The 16,674-nt window shown below is 48.7% G+C and overlaps 1 protein-coding gene across 2 annotated transcripts in view; it reads left to right on the top strand.

Annotated features, from left to right (window-relative positions):
- SLC43A1 (solute carrier family 43 member 1) overlaps positions 1 to 16,674 on the top strand; it is a 278,331-nt gene that overhangs the window by 101,728 nt on the left and 159,929 nt on the right. For both annotated transcript variants that reach the window (XM_069233053.1, XM_069233052.1), the window contains exon 5: positions 1,066 to 1,142. In XM_069233053.1, the coding sequence (XP_069089154.1) occupies positions 1,066 to 1,142 (77 nt within the window). The remainder of the gene's footprint in view (positions 1 to 1,065; positions 1,143 to 16,674) is intronic.

The raw sequence follows: 16,674 nt of genomic DNA, 5'->3' as shown, positions 1-16,674 counted from the left end.
TACCCTCACACTTCTCTCTCTCTTTTAGTTCTCTTCCATAGTCTGTGTCCCTCACTGTTGATTCCCTGTGCCCTCACACATCTCTCTCTCTCTGTAGTTCTCTTCCATAGTCTGTGTCTCTCTCACTGTTGATTCCCTGTGCCCTCACACTCCTCTCTCTCTCTCGCGCTCCTGTAGTTCTCTTCTATAGTCTGTCTCTCGCTGTTGATTCCCTGTGCTCTCACACTTTTCTCTCTCTCTCTGTAGTTCTCTTTCATAGGCTGTGTCTCTCTCACTGTTGGTTCCCTGTACCCTCATACTTCTCTCTCTCTCTCACTCCTGTAGTTCTCTTCTCTAGTATGTCTCTCTCGCTGTTAGTTCCCTGTACCCTCACACTTCTCTCTCTCTTTTAGTTCTCTTCCATAGGCTGTGCCTCCCTCGCTGTTGATTCCCTGTGCCCTCACACCTCTCTCTCTCTCTCTCTCTGTAGTTCTCTTCCATAGTCTGTGTCTCTCTCACTGTTGATTCCCTGTGCCCTCACACTCCTCTCTCTCTCTCGCGCTCCTGTAGTTCTCTTCTATAGTCTGTCTCTCGCTGTTGATTCCCTGTGCTCTCACACTTCTCTCTCTCTCTCTCTCTCTCTCGTGTAGTTCTCTTTCATAGGCTGTGCCTCCCTCGCTGTTGATTCTCTGCGCCCTCACACCTCTCTCTCTCTCTCTCTCTGTAGTTCTCTTTCATAGGCTGTGCCTCCCTCGCTGTTGATTCCCTGTGCCCTCACACCTCTCTCTCTCTCTCTCTCTGTAGTTCTCTTCCATAGTCTGTGTCTCTCTCACTGTTGATTCCCTGTGCCCTCACACTCCTCTCTCTCTCTCGCTCCTGTAGTTCTCTTCTATAGTCTGTGTCTCTCGCTGTCGATTCCCTGTGCTCTCACACTTCTCTCTCTCGTGTAGTTCTCTTTCATAGGCTGTGCCTCCCTCGCTGTTGATTCTCTGCGCCCTCACACCTCTCTCTTCTAGTTCTCTTCCATAGTTTATGACTCTCTCACAGTTGAGTACATGAACCCTTACACAATTTTCTCTTTTGCAGCTCTCGCTCCAATCATCTTCTTGGCTCTCTCTTTCAATGGCTTCGGAGGGATCTGCATCACCTTCACTTCGCTCACCGTGAGTTTATTTTGTACACTTTTTATTGCACAGAGTCATGCTAGCAACAAAGCACTTGAGATGTGAGTGCGTGCAGAAGGAGTTGGAGGGGCACTCAGGAAGAGATGTCCCATGTGATGGTAGGAATGTGTTTTATTAGCAGTCAAGGAGCTGTACAAAGCTGCAGGATTCACCACCCACAGAGAACAGTACTGTCCTATCCCTGCTTCCTAAAGGTCCTGGACCCAGTGAGCATCTCTAAGTCCTGAGTACTATACACACGTCCCTGACACTACTGTTTGAGATTCCATCATCAGCAACCTTTCTCTGTATTGTGAGAATATCCACCCCCTTTCTACAAGAATATCCCATTCTGTACTAAGAGGATGTCTCTTTCCCTGTACGATGAGGATATGTTTCTTATATACCATGAGGATATCCCTCGTATATACCATAAGGATATCCTTCTTCTATACCACAATGATATATCCTTCTTCTATACATAAGGATATCCTTCTTATATATCATGAGGATATCCTTCTTCTATACCATGAGGATATCCTTCTTATATACCATAAGGATATCCTTCTTCTATACCATGAGACTATCCTTATATACCGTGAGGATATCCTTCTTCTATTCTATGAGATTATACTTCGTATATACCATAAGGATATCCTTCTTCTATACCATAAGGATATCCTAAGGATATCCTTATATACCATAAGGATATCCTTCTTATATACCATGAGAATATCCTTCTTCAATACCATGAGGATATCCTTCTTATATACCATAAGGATATCCTTCTTGTATACCATAAGGATATCCTTATATACAATAAAGATATCCTTCTTATATACCATAAGGATATCCTTCCTATATACCATAAGGATATCCTTCTTGTATACCATAAGGAAATCCTTATTAAATACCATAAGGATATCCTTCTTCTATACCATGATGATATCCTTCTTCAATACCATGAGGATATCCTTTTTATATACCATAAGGATATCCTTCTTCTATACCATAAGGATATCCTCATATACCATAAGGATATCCTTCTTATATACCATAAGGATATCCTTCTTCTATACCGTGAGGATATCCTTCTTCGATACCATGAGGATATCCTTATTATACACCACGAGGATATCCTTCTTATATACCACGAGGATATCCTTCTTATATACCATAAGGATATCCTTCTTATATACCATGAGGACATCCTTCTTATACACCATGAGGATAACCTTCTTATATACTATAAGGATATCCTTCTTCTTTACCATGAGGATATCCTTCTTATATACCATAAGGATATACCGTAAGGATATCCTTCTTATATACCATAAGGATATCCTTCTTCTATACCATAAGGATATCCTTATATACCATAAGGATATCCTTCTTATATACCATGAGGATATCATTCTTCAATACCATGAGGATATCCTTTTTATATACCATAAGGATATCCTTCTTCTATACCATAAGGATATCCTCATATACCATAAGGATATCCTTCTTATATACCATAAGGATATCCTTCTTCTATACCATGAGGATATCCTTCTTCTATACCATGAGGATATCCTTCTTCTATACCATAAGAATATCCTTCTTCTATACTATAAGGATATCCTTCTTATACACCATGACAATATCTCCTTTCCTGTTTTATAAGAATATCCCTCCCCTGTACTATAATATCTCTTCTCTGTAGACCATGAGAATATGCATCCTGCATTCTATAAGAATATCCCTCATCTGCTTTATGAGAATATTCCTTCCCTGTTCTTTGACAATATCCGTCACCTATACCAAGAGAATATCTTTGCCCCGCACTATAAGAATGTCCTTTCCCTGTACTATGAGAGTATCTCTCCATTGAATGAGAATATCCATTCTCTGTACTAAGAGAATGTCTCTGTCCTTGCACAATGATAATATTCCTCCTCTGTGCACTGAGAATATCCCTCACTTTCTTTATGAGAATATTCCTTCCTCATACTATGTAAATATGCCCTCCTCTGTCCAATGAGAATATCTCTTTTTCATTGTATATCAGTATCCCTTCTCTCTATTAAGACAATATCACTTTAGTCGTACTACGATAATATCCTTCCACTGTACTATAAAAATATTCCTTCTCTGCACTATGAGAATATCTCCTTTCCCCAATCTCTGAAAACATCCCTCCTCTGTAGTATGAGAATATCGCTCCTTTATTCTATTAGAATATTTCTCCTCTGTACTATGAGAATATGCCTCACTTGCTTTATGAGAATACCTCTCCTCATTCTATAACAATATCTCTCTTCTGCACAGTGAGAATATCCCTCTTTGAGGCTTTGAGCAGATCTCTCCTCCATGCTGATTATACTATTCATCTCTTAGATGAAAATATCTCTCCTCTGTGCTAGAGAATATCCCTCCTTTGCACTATGAGAACATCTCTTCTCTGTACTAGAAGAACATCCCTCCTTTGCACTATGAAAATATCCCTGTTCTGTACTAGGAGAATATCCCTCCTTTGCACTATGAGAATAGCTCTCCTCTGTGCTAGAGAATATCCCTCCTTTGCACTATGAGAATATCTCTCCTCTGTACTAGAAGAATATGCCTCCTCTTTACTAGAAGAATATCCCTCCTCTGTACTAGAAGAATATCCCTCATCTGTACTAGAAGAATATCTCTTCTCTGTACTAGAAGAATATCCCTTCTTTGCACTATGAGAATATCTGTCCTCTGTACTAGAGAATATCCATCCTTTGCACTATGAGAATATTTCTTCTCTGTACTAGAAGAATATCCCTCCTTTGCACTATGAGAATATCTTTCCTCTGTACTAGAAGAATATCCCTCCTCTGTACTATGAAACTCTCCCACCCAGTACTATGAGCACCTCCCTTCTTCATAGCATGTAAACATCCCCTTTATTACTGAGAACAACCCTCCTCTGTATTATGAATATTCCTCCTCTCCATATGCTCCGCGCCTACCTGAAGCTCAGCTCCATCAATAGAGAATTCCTCTAATGTGCACGAACAACAAAAAAGATACAGTAAAAATCTGCCTCGGTGACATAAACCTTGATGTATTTGAACCACAACTTTTACCGAATACCCAGTCACTTGGATGCATCCCGTACACCAACCTCACTCTCAAGGCACACACCGCCCAAACACAGAGGCAGCATGGGAGCAGCTTTCTCTTCTAAAGAAAGTCAAACGTTTCTTCCAGAAAGCGAATTCAGAACTGTTATTCAAGCCCTCGCACTCATGCGTTAGGATGGTGGCAATGCCCTGCCCCATGGCCTCCCACACTCCACATTGGCACCCCTTAAGAGCATCCTACACGCCACAGCACATCTCTACCAGGGCCTGAAGGGATATGATCACATCGCCCCCTTCTACCTCCCATTCCTGACCCACACCGGCTGAATAAGTTTCCCGGCAATCACAACCAGACCTCCTGCTTATCTTGCAGACAAGCTCACCATCTCTGGGGGTTCCTGACCCACTTGCAGCCACCACACCATCAGACTTCAAACTGAGAAGTGTCAAAAAAGAAAACACAAGTCAGCGGGCTCTTGCCATCTCTGCACCCAGGGTTGGGAACAACCTCCCCGTATCTCTCAGGACCACCCCAACGCTGCTCCGATTTATGAAAGACTTGTAGATAAACCTCTTTAAAGACAACTATGTCACAATGAATTAACCGTCCACAACCCAACTTCCCCTCCCTATAGTCATTGACTTCATGGTGTCTTTGGCCCAGTACAGCACTCCGGTGCCTTCTGGCTAGGCTCACTATACAGAACTGATGCACATATACATACATACCACGTACGTTCATACATCAATTAGGCTATCCCCTTCCATATACAATGAGACTTTCCTCCTCCACGCTATGAGAACGTCCATCCTACACGCTATGGGAATGTCCCTCCTCCACACTATGAGAACGTCCCTCCTCTACTCTATGAGAATGTCCCTCCTAGACACTATGAGAACGTCCCTTTGTCTACGCTATGAGAAAATCCCTCCTGTAAACTATGAGAATGTCCCTCCAAGACACTATGAGAACGTCCCTTCTCCACACTATGAGAACGTCCCTCCTCTACGCTATGAGAATGTCCCTCCTTCCCACTATGAGAACGTCCCTCCTCTACTCTATGAGAATGTCGCACCTCCACCCTATGAGAACGTCCCTCCTCTATGCTATGAGATCGACCCTCCTCCATGCTATGAAAACGTCCCTCCTCTACGCTATGAAAACGTCCCTTCTCCACACTATGAGAACGTCCCTCCTCTACGCTATGAGAATGTCCCTCCTTCCCACTATGAGAACGTCCCTCCTCTATCCTATGAGAATGTCGCACCTCCACCCTATGAGAACGTCCCTCCTCTATGCTATGAGAACGACCCTCCTCCATGCTATGAAAACGTCCCTCCTCTACGCTATGAGAACATCCCTCCACCACACTATGAGAACATCCCTCCCCTACTCCATGGGAACGTCCCTCCTACATGCTATGAGAACGTCCCTCCACAACGCTAGGAGAACATCCCTCCTCCACACTAAGAGAACGTCCCTCCTCTACACTATGAGAATGTCTCTTCTCCACACTCTGAGAACATCTCTCCCCTAAGCTATGAGAACGACCCTCCTCCACACTATGAAAACGTCCGTCCTCCCTGCTATGAGAATGTCCTTCCTCCCAACAAGGAGTATGTCCCACGTGCACGCTATGAGAATGTCCCTCTGCCATGCTATGACAATGTCCCCTCCTCGACGCTGTGAGAACGTCCCTCCTCCATGCTTTGAGAATGTCCCCTCTAGACACTGAGAACGTCCCTCCTCCCCGCTATGTGAACATCCCCCATAGACACTGTGAGAATGTTCCTCCTCCACTCTATGAGAACGTCCCTCCTCCATGCTATGAGAACGTCCCTCCTCCACGCTATGAGAACGTTCCCCCTAGACACTATGAGAATGTCCCTCCTCCATGCTATGAGAACGTCCCCCCTAGACATTATGAGAATGTCCCTCCTCCACGCTCTGAGAACATCCCTACTCCATGCTATGAGAACTCCCCTCGTCTTCGCTATGAGAATGTCCCCCCTCCACGATATGAGAACGTCCCTCCTCCACACTATCCTATGAGAACTTCCTTCATGCTATGAGAACTTCCCTCCTCCACACTATGAGAACGCCCCTCATTCACGCTATGAGAACGTCCCTACTCGACACTATGAGAACACCCCTCCTTCATGCTATTAGACTATACCTCCTCCACACTCCTTTACGCTATGAGAATGTCCCTCCTCCAGACAAGGAGAATATCCCTCCTCCACACTATGAGAACGTCCATTCTCCACACTATAAGATCGTTCCTCATCCACGCTATGAGAATGTCCCTCCTCTATGTTATGAGAAAGTCCCGCCTCCACGCTATGAGAACATCTGTCCTCCACGCAATGCGAATGACCCTCCTCCCAACAAGGAGTATGTCCCTCCTCCATGCTATGAGAACATCCCTCCTCCAGGATATGACAATGTCCCCTCCTCCACGCTATGAGAACGTCCCTTCTTGACGCTATGAGAATGTCCGCCTAGACACTATGAGAACGTCCCTTCTCCAGGCTATGAGAACGTCCCCTCTAGACACTATGAGAATGTCCCTCTTCCATGCTATGAGAACGTCCCTCCTCCATGCTATGAGAACGTCCATTCTTCACGCTATGAGAATGTTCCTTCTCTAAGCTATGAGAACTTCCCTTGTCCACGCTATGAGAACGTCCCTCCTTCACGATATGAGAACGTTCCTCCTCCACACTATGAGAAGGTCCCTCCTCCATGCTATGAGAGCGTCCCTCCTCCATGCTACGAGAATGTACCTCATTCACGCTATGAGAATGTTCCTCCTCTACGCTATGAGAGCGTCCCTCCTCCACACTATGAGAATGTCCCTCCTTCAAGCTATGAGAACTTCCCTCGTCCACGCTATGAGAATGTCCCTCCTCCACAATATGAGAACGTCCCTCCTCCATGCTATGAGAACGTCCATCCTCCATGCTATAAAAATGTTCCTCATCCAAGCTATGAGAACGCCCCTCCTATACGCTATGAGAACATCCCTCCTCCATGCCATGAGAACGCCCATCCTCCACGCTATGTGAATGTCCCTCCTCCCAGCAAGGAGTATGTCCCTCCTCCACCCTATGAGAACGTCCCTCCTCCATGCTATGACAATGTCCCCTCCTCCCGCTATGAGAACGTACCCCTAGACACTATGAGGACGTCCCTCCTCCACGCTATACGAAAGTCCCCCAGACACTATGAGAACATCCCTCCTCCACGCTATGACAATGTCCCTCCTCCATGCTATGAGAATGTTCCTCCTCTACACTATGAGAACGTCCCTTGTCCACGCTATGAGAACGTCCCTCCTCCACACTATGAGAATCTCCCTTCTCCATCCTATGAGAAAATCCCTTCTCCACGCTACAAGAATGTACCTCCTTCACGCCATGAGAATGTCCCTCCTCCACACAAGGAGAACGTCCCTCCTCCACACTATGAGAAGGTCTTCCACCACGCTATGAATATGCCCCTCCTGGTATGGGAATGTCCCTCCTCCACACTATGGGAACGTCCCTCTTCCACACTATGGGAATGTTCCTTCTCCACGCTATGAGAATGTCTCCCCTCTACACTATGAGAATGTGCCTTCTCCATGATATGAGAATGTCTCTCCTCCACGCTATGAGAATGTCCCTCCTCCATGCTATAAGAACGTCCCTCCTCCACGCTATGAGAACGTCCCTCCTCCACGCTATAAGAACATCCCTCCTCCACGCTATGAGAATGTCCATCCTCTACACTTTGAGAACATCCCTCCTCCACACTATGAGAACGTCCGTCCTCTACGCTATCAGTAAGTCCCCCAGAGAGTATGAGAATGTCCCTCCTTCACGCTATGAGAATGTCCCTCCTCCAATCAAAGGAAATGTCCCTCCTCCATGCTATGAGAACGTCCCTTCTCCACGCTATGAGAACGTCCCCCTAGACACTATGAGAATGTCCCTCCTCCACACAAGAACGTCCCTCCTCCCCACTATGAGAACGTCCCTCCTCCACGCTATGAGAACGTCCCCCTAGACACTCTGAGAATGTCCCTTCTCCACAATATGAGAACCTCCCTCCTCCACGCTATGAGAACGTACCTCCTCCACACTATGAGAATGTCCCTCCTCCACACTATGAGAACGTCCCTCCTCCATGCTATGAGAACGTCCCTCCTCTACGCTATGGGAACGTTCCCCCCCAGAGACTATGAGAACGTCCCTCCTTCACGCTATGAGAATGTTCCTCCTCCACACAAGGAGGACGTCCCTCCTCCACACTATGATAACGTTCCTCCTCCACGCTTTGAGAATATCCTTCCTCCACGCTATGAGAACGTCCTTCCTTCACGCTATGAGAACGTCCCTCCTCCACGCAATGAGAATGTCCCTCCTCCACACTATGAGAATGTCCCCCCGAGACACTATGAGATTGTCCCTCCTCCAGGATATGACTATATCTCTCCTCCATGCTATGAGAACGTCCCTCCACCACACTATGAGAATGACCCTCCTCCAGGCTATGAGAAGGACCCCTCTTCCACACAAGGAGTATGTCCCTCCTCTGCACTATGAGAAGGCCCTCCTCCACGATATGAATATGTCCCTCCTGGTATGTGAATGTCCCTCCTCCATGCTATGGGAATGAATGTCTCTCCTCCACGCTATGAGAATCTCCCCCCTAGACACCATGAGACCGTCCCTCCCCCACGATATGACAATGTCCCTCCTCCCTGCTATGAGAATGTCCCTCCTCCACGCTATGAGCACGTCCCTCCTGCACGCTATGACAGTGTCCCCTCCTCCACGGTATGAGAATGTCCCTCCTCCATACTATGAGAATGTCGCCTTCCACGCTATGAGAATGTCCCCTAGATACTATGAGAATGTCCCTCCTCCATACTATGAGAACGTCCCCCCAGATACTATGAGAATGTCCCTCCTAGACACTATGAGAATATCTCTCTTCTACACTGTGAATATATCCCTCCGCCACGCTATGGGAATATCCCTCTTCCACACTGAGAATGTTCGTCCTCCACACTAGGAGAACGTCCCTCCTCCACGCAATAGGAATGTCCCTCCTCCACGCTATGAGAATCTCCCTCATCCATCCTATGAGAAAATCCCTTCTCCACGCTACAAGAATGTACCTCCTTCACGCCATGAGAATGTCCCTCCTCCACACAAGGAGAACGTCCCTCCTCCACACTATGAGAAGTTCTTCCACCACACTATGAATATGCCCCTCCTGGTATGGGAATGTCCCTCCTCCACACTATGGGAACGTCCCTCTTCCACACTATGGGAATGTTCCTTCTCCACGCTATGAGAATGTCTCCCCTCTACACTATGAGAATGTCCCTTCTCCACACTATGAGAACGTCCCTTCTCCACGATATGAGAATGTCTCTCCTCCATGCTATGAGAATGTACCTCCTCCATGCTATAAGAACGTCCCTCCTCCACGCTATGAGAACGTCCCTCTTCCACGCTATAAGAACATCCCTCCTCCACGCTATGAGAATGACCATCCTCTACACTTTGAGAACGTCCCTCCTCTACGCTATGAGAACGTCCCCCCAGAGAGTATGAGAATGTCCCTCCTTCACGCTATGAGAACGTCCCTCCGCCACACTATGAGAATGTCTCTTCTCCACACTCTGAGAACATCTCTCCCCTAAGCTATGAGAACGACCCTCCTCCACACTATGAAAACGTCCGTCCTCCCTGCTATGAGAATGTCCTTCCTCCCAACAAGGAGTATGTCCCACCTGCACGCTATGAGAATGTCCCTCTGCCATGCTATGACAATGTCCCCTCCTCAACGCTGTGAGAACGTCCCTCCTCCATGCTTTGAGAATGTCCCCTCTAGACACTGAGAACGTCCCTCCTCCCCGCTATGTGAACGTCCCCCATAGACACTGTGAGAATGTCCCTCCTCCACGCTATGAGAACGTCCCTCCTCCATGCTATGAGAACGTCCCTCCTCCACGCTATGAGAACGTCCCCCTAAACACTATGAGAATGTCCCTCCTCCATGCTATGAGAACTTCCCCCCTAGACATTATGAGAACTTCCCTCGTCCACGCTATGAGAATGTCCCTCCTCCACAATATGAGAACGTCCCTCCTCCATGCTATGAGAACGTCCATCCTCCACGCTATAAGAATGTTCCTCATCCACGCTATGAGAACGTCCCTCCTATACGCTATGAGAACGTCCCTCCTCCACCCCATGAGAACGCCCATCCTCCACGCTATGTGAATGTCCCTCCTCCCAGCAAGGAGTATGTCCCTCCTCCACCCTATGAGAACGTCCCTCCTCCATGCTATGACAATGTCCCCTCCTCCCCGCTATAAGAACGTACCCCTAGACACTATGAGGACGTCCCTCCTCCACGCTATGAGAATGTCCCTCCTCCATGCTATGAGAATGTTGCTTCTCTACACTATGAGAACGTCCCTTGCACACGCTATGAGAACGTCCCTCCTCCACACTATGAGAATCTCCCTCTTCCATCCTATGAGAAAATCCCTTCTCCACGCTACAAGAATGTACCTCCTTCACGCCATGAGAATGTCCCTCCTCCACACAAGGAGAACGTCCCTCCTCCACACTATGAGAAGGTCTTCCACCACGCTATGAATATGCCCCTCCTGGTATGCGAATGTCCCTCCTCCACACTATGGGAACGTTCCTCTTCCACACTATGGGAATGTTCCTTCTCCATGCTATGAGAATGTCTCCCCTCTACACTATGAGAATGTCCCTTCTCCACACTATTCGAATGTCCCTTCTCCACGCTATGGGAATGTCCCTCCTCTATGCTATGAGAATGTGCCTTCTCCACGATATGAGAATGTCTCTCCTCCACGCTATGAGTATGTCCCTCCTCCAGGCTATAAGAACGTCCCTCCTCCAGGCTATGAGAATGTCCCTCTTCCACGCTATAAGAACATCCCTCCTCCACGCTATGAGAATGTCCATCCTCTACACTTTGAGAACATCCCTCCTCCACACTATGAGAACGTCCGTCCTCTACGCTATGAGAACGTCCCCCCAGAGAGTATGAGAATGTCCCTCCTTCACGCTATGAGAATGTCCCTCCTCCACACAAAGAAAATGTCCCTCCTCCATGCTATGAGAACGTCCCTCCTCCACGCTATGAGAACGTCCCCCTAGACACTATGAGAATGTCCCTCCTCCACACAAGAACGTCCCTCCTCCACACTATGAGAACGTCCCTCCTCCACGCTATAAGAACGTCCCCCTAGACACTCTGAGAATGTCCCTTCTCCACACTATGAGAACCTCCCTCCTCCACGCTATGAGAACGTACCTCCTCCACGCTATGAGAACGTCCCCCTAGACACTCTGCGAATGTCCCTTTTCCACAATATGAGAACCTCAATCCTCCACGCTATGAGAACGTACCTCCTCCACGCTATGAGAACGTCCCTCCTCCACGCTATGAGAATGTCCCCCCTAGACACTATGAGAATGTCCCTCCTCCACACAAGAATGTCCCTCCTCCACGCTATGAGAACGTTCCCCTAGACAGTATGAGAATGTCCTTCCTCCACACTATGAGAATGTCCCTCCTCCACACTATGAGAACGTCCCTCTCCATGCTATGATAACGTCCCTCCTCTACGCTATGAGAACGTTCCCCCCCAGAGACTATGAGAACGTCCCTCCTTCACGCTATGAGAATGTTCCTCCTCCACACAAGGAGAACGTCCCTCCTCCACACTATGAGAACGTTCCTCCTCCACGCTTTGAGAATATCCCTCCTCCACGCTAAGAGAACGTCCTTCCTCCACACTATGAGAACGTCTCTCCTCTACGCTATGAAAACGTCCCCTTTTCCAGGCTATGAGTACATGCCTCCTCCACGCTATGAGAATGTCCCCTACTCCATGCTATGAGAACGTCCCTCCACCACACTATGAGAATGACCCTCCTCCAGGCTATGAGAAGGACCCCTCTTCCACACAAGGAGTATGTCCCTCCTCTGCACTATGAGAAGGCCCTCCTCCACGATATGAATATGTCCCTCCTGGTATGTGAATGTCCCTCCTCCACGCTATGGGAATGAATGTCCCTCCTCTACGCTATGAGAATCTCCCCCCTAGACACCATGAGACCGTCCCTCCCCCACGATATGACAATGTCCCTCCTCCATGCTATGAGAATGTCCCTCCTCCATGCTATGAGAATGTCCCTCCTCCACGCTATGAGCACGTCCCTCCTGCACGCTATGACAGTGTCTCCTCCTCCACGGTATGAGAATGTCCCTCCTCCATACTATGAGAATGTCTCCTTCCACGCTATGAGAATGTCCCCTAGATACTATGAGAATGTCCCTCCTCCACACTATGAGTACGTCCCCCCAGATACTATGAGAATGTCCCTCCTAGACACTATGAGAATATCTCTCTTCTACGCTGTGAATATATCCCTCCGCCACGCTATGGGAATATCCCTCTTCCACACTGAGAATGTTCGTCCTCCACACTAGGAGAACGTCCCTCCTACACGCTATAGGAATGTCCCTCCTCCACGCTATGAGAATGCCCCTCCTCCACACTATGAGAACGTCCCTCTTCCACGGTATGGGAATGTCCCTCCTCTACGCTTTGAGAATGTCCCCCCTAGACACTACGAGATCATCCCTCCTCCACAATATGACTATGTCCCTCTTCCATGCTATGAGAATGTTCCCTACTCCATGCTAAGAGAATGTCCCACCACCACTTTATAAGAATGGCTCTCCTCCAGGCTATGAGAACATCCCCTCCTCCACACAAGGAGTATGTCCCTCCTCTGCACTATGAGAAGGCCTTCCACCACACTATGAATATGCCCCTCCTGGTATGGGAATTCCCCTCCTCCACACTATGAGAACGTCCCTCTTCCACACTATGGAAATGTCCCTTCTCCCCGCTATGAGAATGTCCCTTCTCCACACTATGAGAACATCCTTCCTCCACGCTATGGGAATGTCCCTCCTCTATCCTATGAGAATGTCCCTCCTCCACGCTATGAGAATCTCCCCGCTAGACACTATGAGACCGTCCCTCCTCCACAAAATGACAATGCCCCTCCTCCACGCTATGAGTACGTCCCTCCTGCACGCTATGACAGTGTCCCCTCCTCCACGCTATGAGAATGTCCCTCATCTATATTAGAAGAATGTCCCCCTCCACGCTATGACAATGTCCCCCCTAGATACTATGAGAATGTCCCTCCTCCACACTATGAGAACGTCCCACATGCAAGCTATGAGAATGTCCCCCTCCACGCCATGAGAATGTCCCCCCTAGATACTACGAGAATGTCCCTCCTCCACACTATGAGAACGTCCCACATGCAAGCTATGAGAATGTCCCCCTCCACGCCATGAGAATGTCCCCCCTAGATACTATGAGAATGTCCCTCCTCCACACTATGAGAACGTCCCACATGCAAGCTATGAGAATGTCCCCCTCCACGCCATGAGAATGTCCCCCCTAGATACTATGAGAATGTCCCTCCTCCACACTATGAGAACGTCCCTCCTCCCCGCCATGAGAACGTCCCCCCAGACACTATGAGAACGTCCCACATGCAAGCTATGAGAATATCTCTCCTCCACGATATGGGAATGTCCCCCCTAAACACTTTGAGAACATCCCTCCTTCACGCTATGACAATGTCCCCTCCTCCACGCTATGAGAACGCCCCCCCCCACACTAGGAGCATCTCCCCTTCACTTTTTGTCTGTGAAGCCAGTAAATCAATAATATTTTTATTTTATCCAAGCGTGTCCTGATTGACACTTGAGTTACCCATGGGCACTGCTTTAAATCACAGTAAAGGACTCGCTGCTACCCTGGTGGACGCGAGGATCCAAGCGCTTAGACAAACACAGGGAGCATTACTGAAGGGGGGAGTGAAAGGAATTGAAAGGGACCACCCTCTGCTCTAAAGTTTGGCATGGATAACAGCACTGTGGTGTGTGCCTTCCCCCACCGAGTTACAAAAGTGTTCAGAACACCCCCGACCTCTGTGGGCCTGAGTGATGATCCGCACTGGACACATCCTTTGTGGAGTTTAAACTTTACTATATGTGCGTCCTGTCTAAGGATTGTCCATCCGGATGGTGGCCCTGTACTGCTCACCTGTGGCACAGGGTAGGATTGCACATTAGGGCCAGTGTATATCAATGTATTTTTCACTTAGTTACTGTACGCTGTAACTTAAATCTCATGCTCTTGACTTACTCTACTTTTGCTCAAACTCAGCTTAAATACTTAAAGCCCTTTTTAAAAACACAGCACACCTTTAGAGGTGCAGTACTTTAAGCCTTACTTTTAATTTTTAGACCGATCCTACAAGACAGTGCTTGCACTGTCTGTTGTGAGGCGTATTGTGGCTTACCAAGTAAACAGGGGGGCTTGGAGCCTGCCAATGCTTACCCATTGGCTGACTTTCCACTCACTCTCATTTGCCTGCTTCTTATTAATGTCTCAGCTAGTCAGTCGTGTTGTTGTCCCTCCCAATTAGAATTGCCTTTTTACTCTTGCTTTGATTGGCTGGCATTTCCACTTCCACTGCTTGCTTTTCAAGCACTACCTTTTTCTTTTCTGTTAGGCACTCCATAAGAGAGCATGGACTTTCGAGCTTTCCAGTTTTTTTACTTCTCTCCCCCTGCACTCTGTGTGCTTGTCCAAGTGCTTCTCCCGATTGTTGTCACACCCACTCTGGTGCTTTCCTCATCCATACCCTCTATGTTGCTTTCCTGTCCCTCTTGTCTTCCCCTGTGTCACTTTCCCGTCCCTCCCTCCTTCCCCTGTGTCGCTTTCTCCTCCCTCCCGCCTTCCCCATGTTGCTTTCCCGTCCCTCCCAACTTCCCTGTGTTCGTTTCCCATCCCTCCTGTCTTCCCTGTGTTGCTTTCCCGTCCCTCCCGCCTTCCCCGTGTTGCTTTCCCATCCCTCCCGCCTTCCCATGTGTTTCTTTCCCGTCCCTTTCGCTTTCCCCTGTGCTGGTTTCCCGTCCCTCCCGCCTTCCCCATGTTGCTTTCCCGTCCCTCCTGCCTTCCCCTGTGTTGCTTTCCCGTCCATTTCGCCTTCCCCATGTTGCTTTCCCCTCCCTCCCGGCTTCCCCATGTTGCTTTCCCGTCCCTCCTGCCTTCCCCTGTGTTGCTTTCCCGTCCCTTTCGCCTTCTCCATGTTGCTTTCCCATCCCTCCCGCCTTCCCCTGTGTTGCTTTCCCCTCCCTCCTGGCTTCCCCTGTGTTGCTTTCCCGTCCCTTTCGCCTTCCCCATGTTGCTTTCCCCTCCCTCCCGCCTTCCCCATGTTGCTTTACCGTCCCTCCTGCCTTCCCCTGTGTTGCTTTCCCGTCCCTTTTGCCTTCTCCATGTTGCTTTCCCATCCCTCCCACCTTCCCATGTGTTGCTTTCCCATCCCTCCCGCCTTCCCCTGTCTTGCTTTCCCCTCCCTCCTGGCTTCCCCTGTGTTGCTTTCCCGTCCCTTTCGCCTTCCCCATGTTGCTTTCCCATCCCTCCCGCCTTCCCCTGTGTTGCTTTCCCCTCCCTCCTGGCTTCCCCTGTGTTGCTTTCCCGTCCCTTTCACCTTCTCCATGTTGCTTTCCCATCCCTCCCGCCTTCCCCTGTGTTGCTTTCCCCTCCCTCCTGGCTTCCCCTGTGTTGCTTTCCCGTCCCTTTCGCCTTCCCCATGTTGCTTTCCCCTCCCTCCCGCCTTCCCCTTGTTGCTTTCCCGTCCCTCCTGCCTTCCCCTGTGTTGCTTTCCCGTCCCTTTCGCCTTCTCCATGTTGCTTTCCCATCCCTCCCGCCTTCCCCTGTGTTGCTTTCCCATCCCTCCCACCTTCCCCTGTGTTGCTTTCCCCTCCCTCCTGCCTTCCCCTGTGTCGCTTTCCCGTCCTTCCCACCTTCCCCATGTTGCTTTCCCATCTCTCCCGCCTTCTCCATGTTGCTTTCCCATCCCTCCCGCCTTCCCCTGTGTTGCTTTCCAGTCCCTCCCGCCTTCCCCTGTGTTTCTTTCCCCTCCCTCCTGGCTTCCCCAGTGTTGCTTTCCCGTCCCTCCCACCTTCCCCTATGTTGCTTTCCCATCCCTCCCGCCTTCCCCTGTGTTGCTTTCCCGTCCCTCCTGCCTTCTCCGTGTTGCTTTCCGTCCCTCCCGCCTATCCTGTGTTGTTTTACCACCTCCCATGCCCTCCTCTGGGATGCTTTGGCTCTCGCCCCGCTTGTTTACATTTAAAATCAAAAAACTCTTTGCACGTTTTGTTTTCTTTTTAGCTATCAATCCAACTCGGATTAGTAATTAAACTGAAAAAGAACCCTCATAATTTTGTACGCATGCTCATGCGTTGTGTGGGTGCCTAAAAAATAATGCACCGCTTGCGACCAAGT

Source organism: Pleurodeles waltl, chromosome 4_2 (genome assembly GCF_031143425.1).
Source record: "Pleurodeles waltl isolate 20211129_DDA chromosome 4_2, aPleWal1.hap1.20221129, whole genome shotgun sequence".
NCBI lineage: Eukaryota > Metazoa > Chordata > Amphibia > Caudata > Salamandridae > Pleurodeles > Pleurodeles waltl.
Note: the sequence above shows the minus strand (reverse complement) of the source record. Positions and strands in the feature narration are given on the sequence as shown.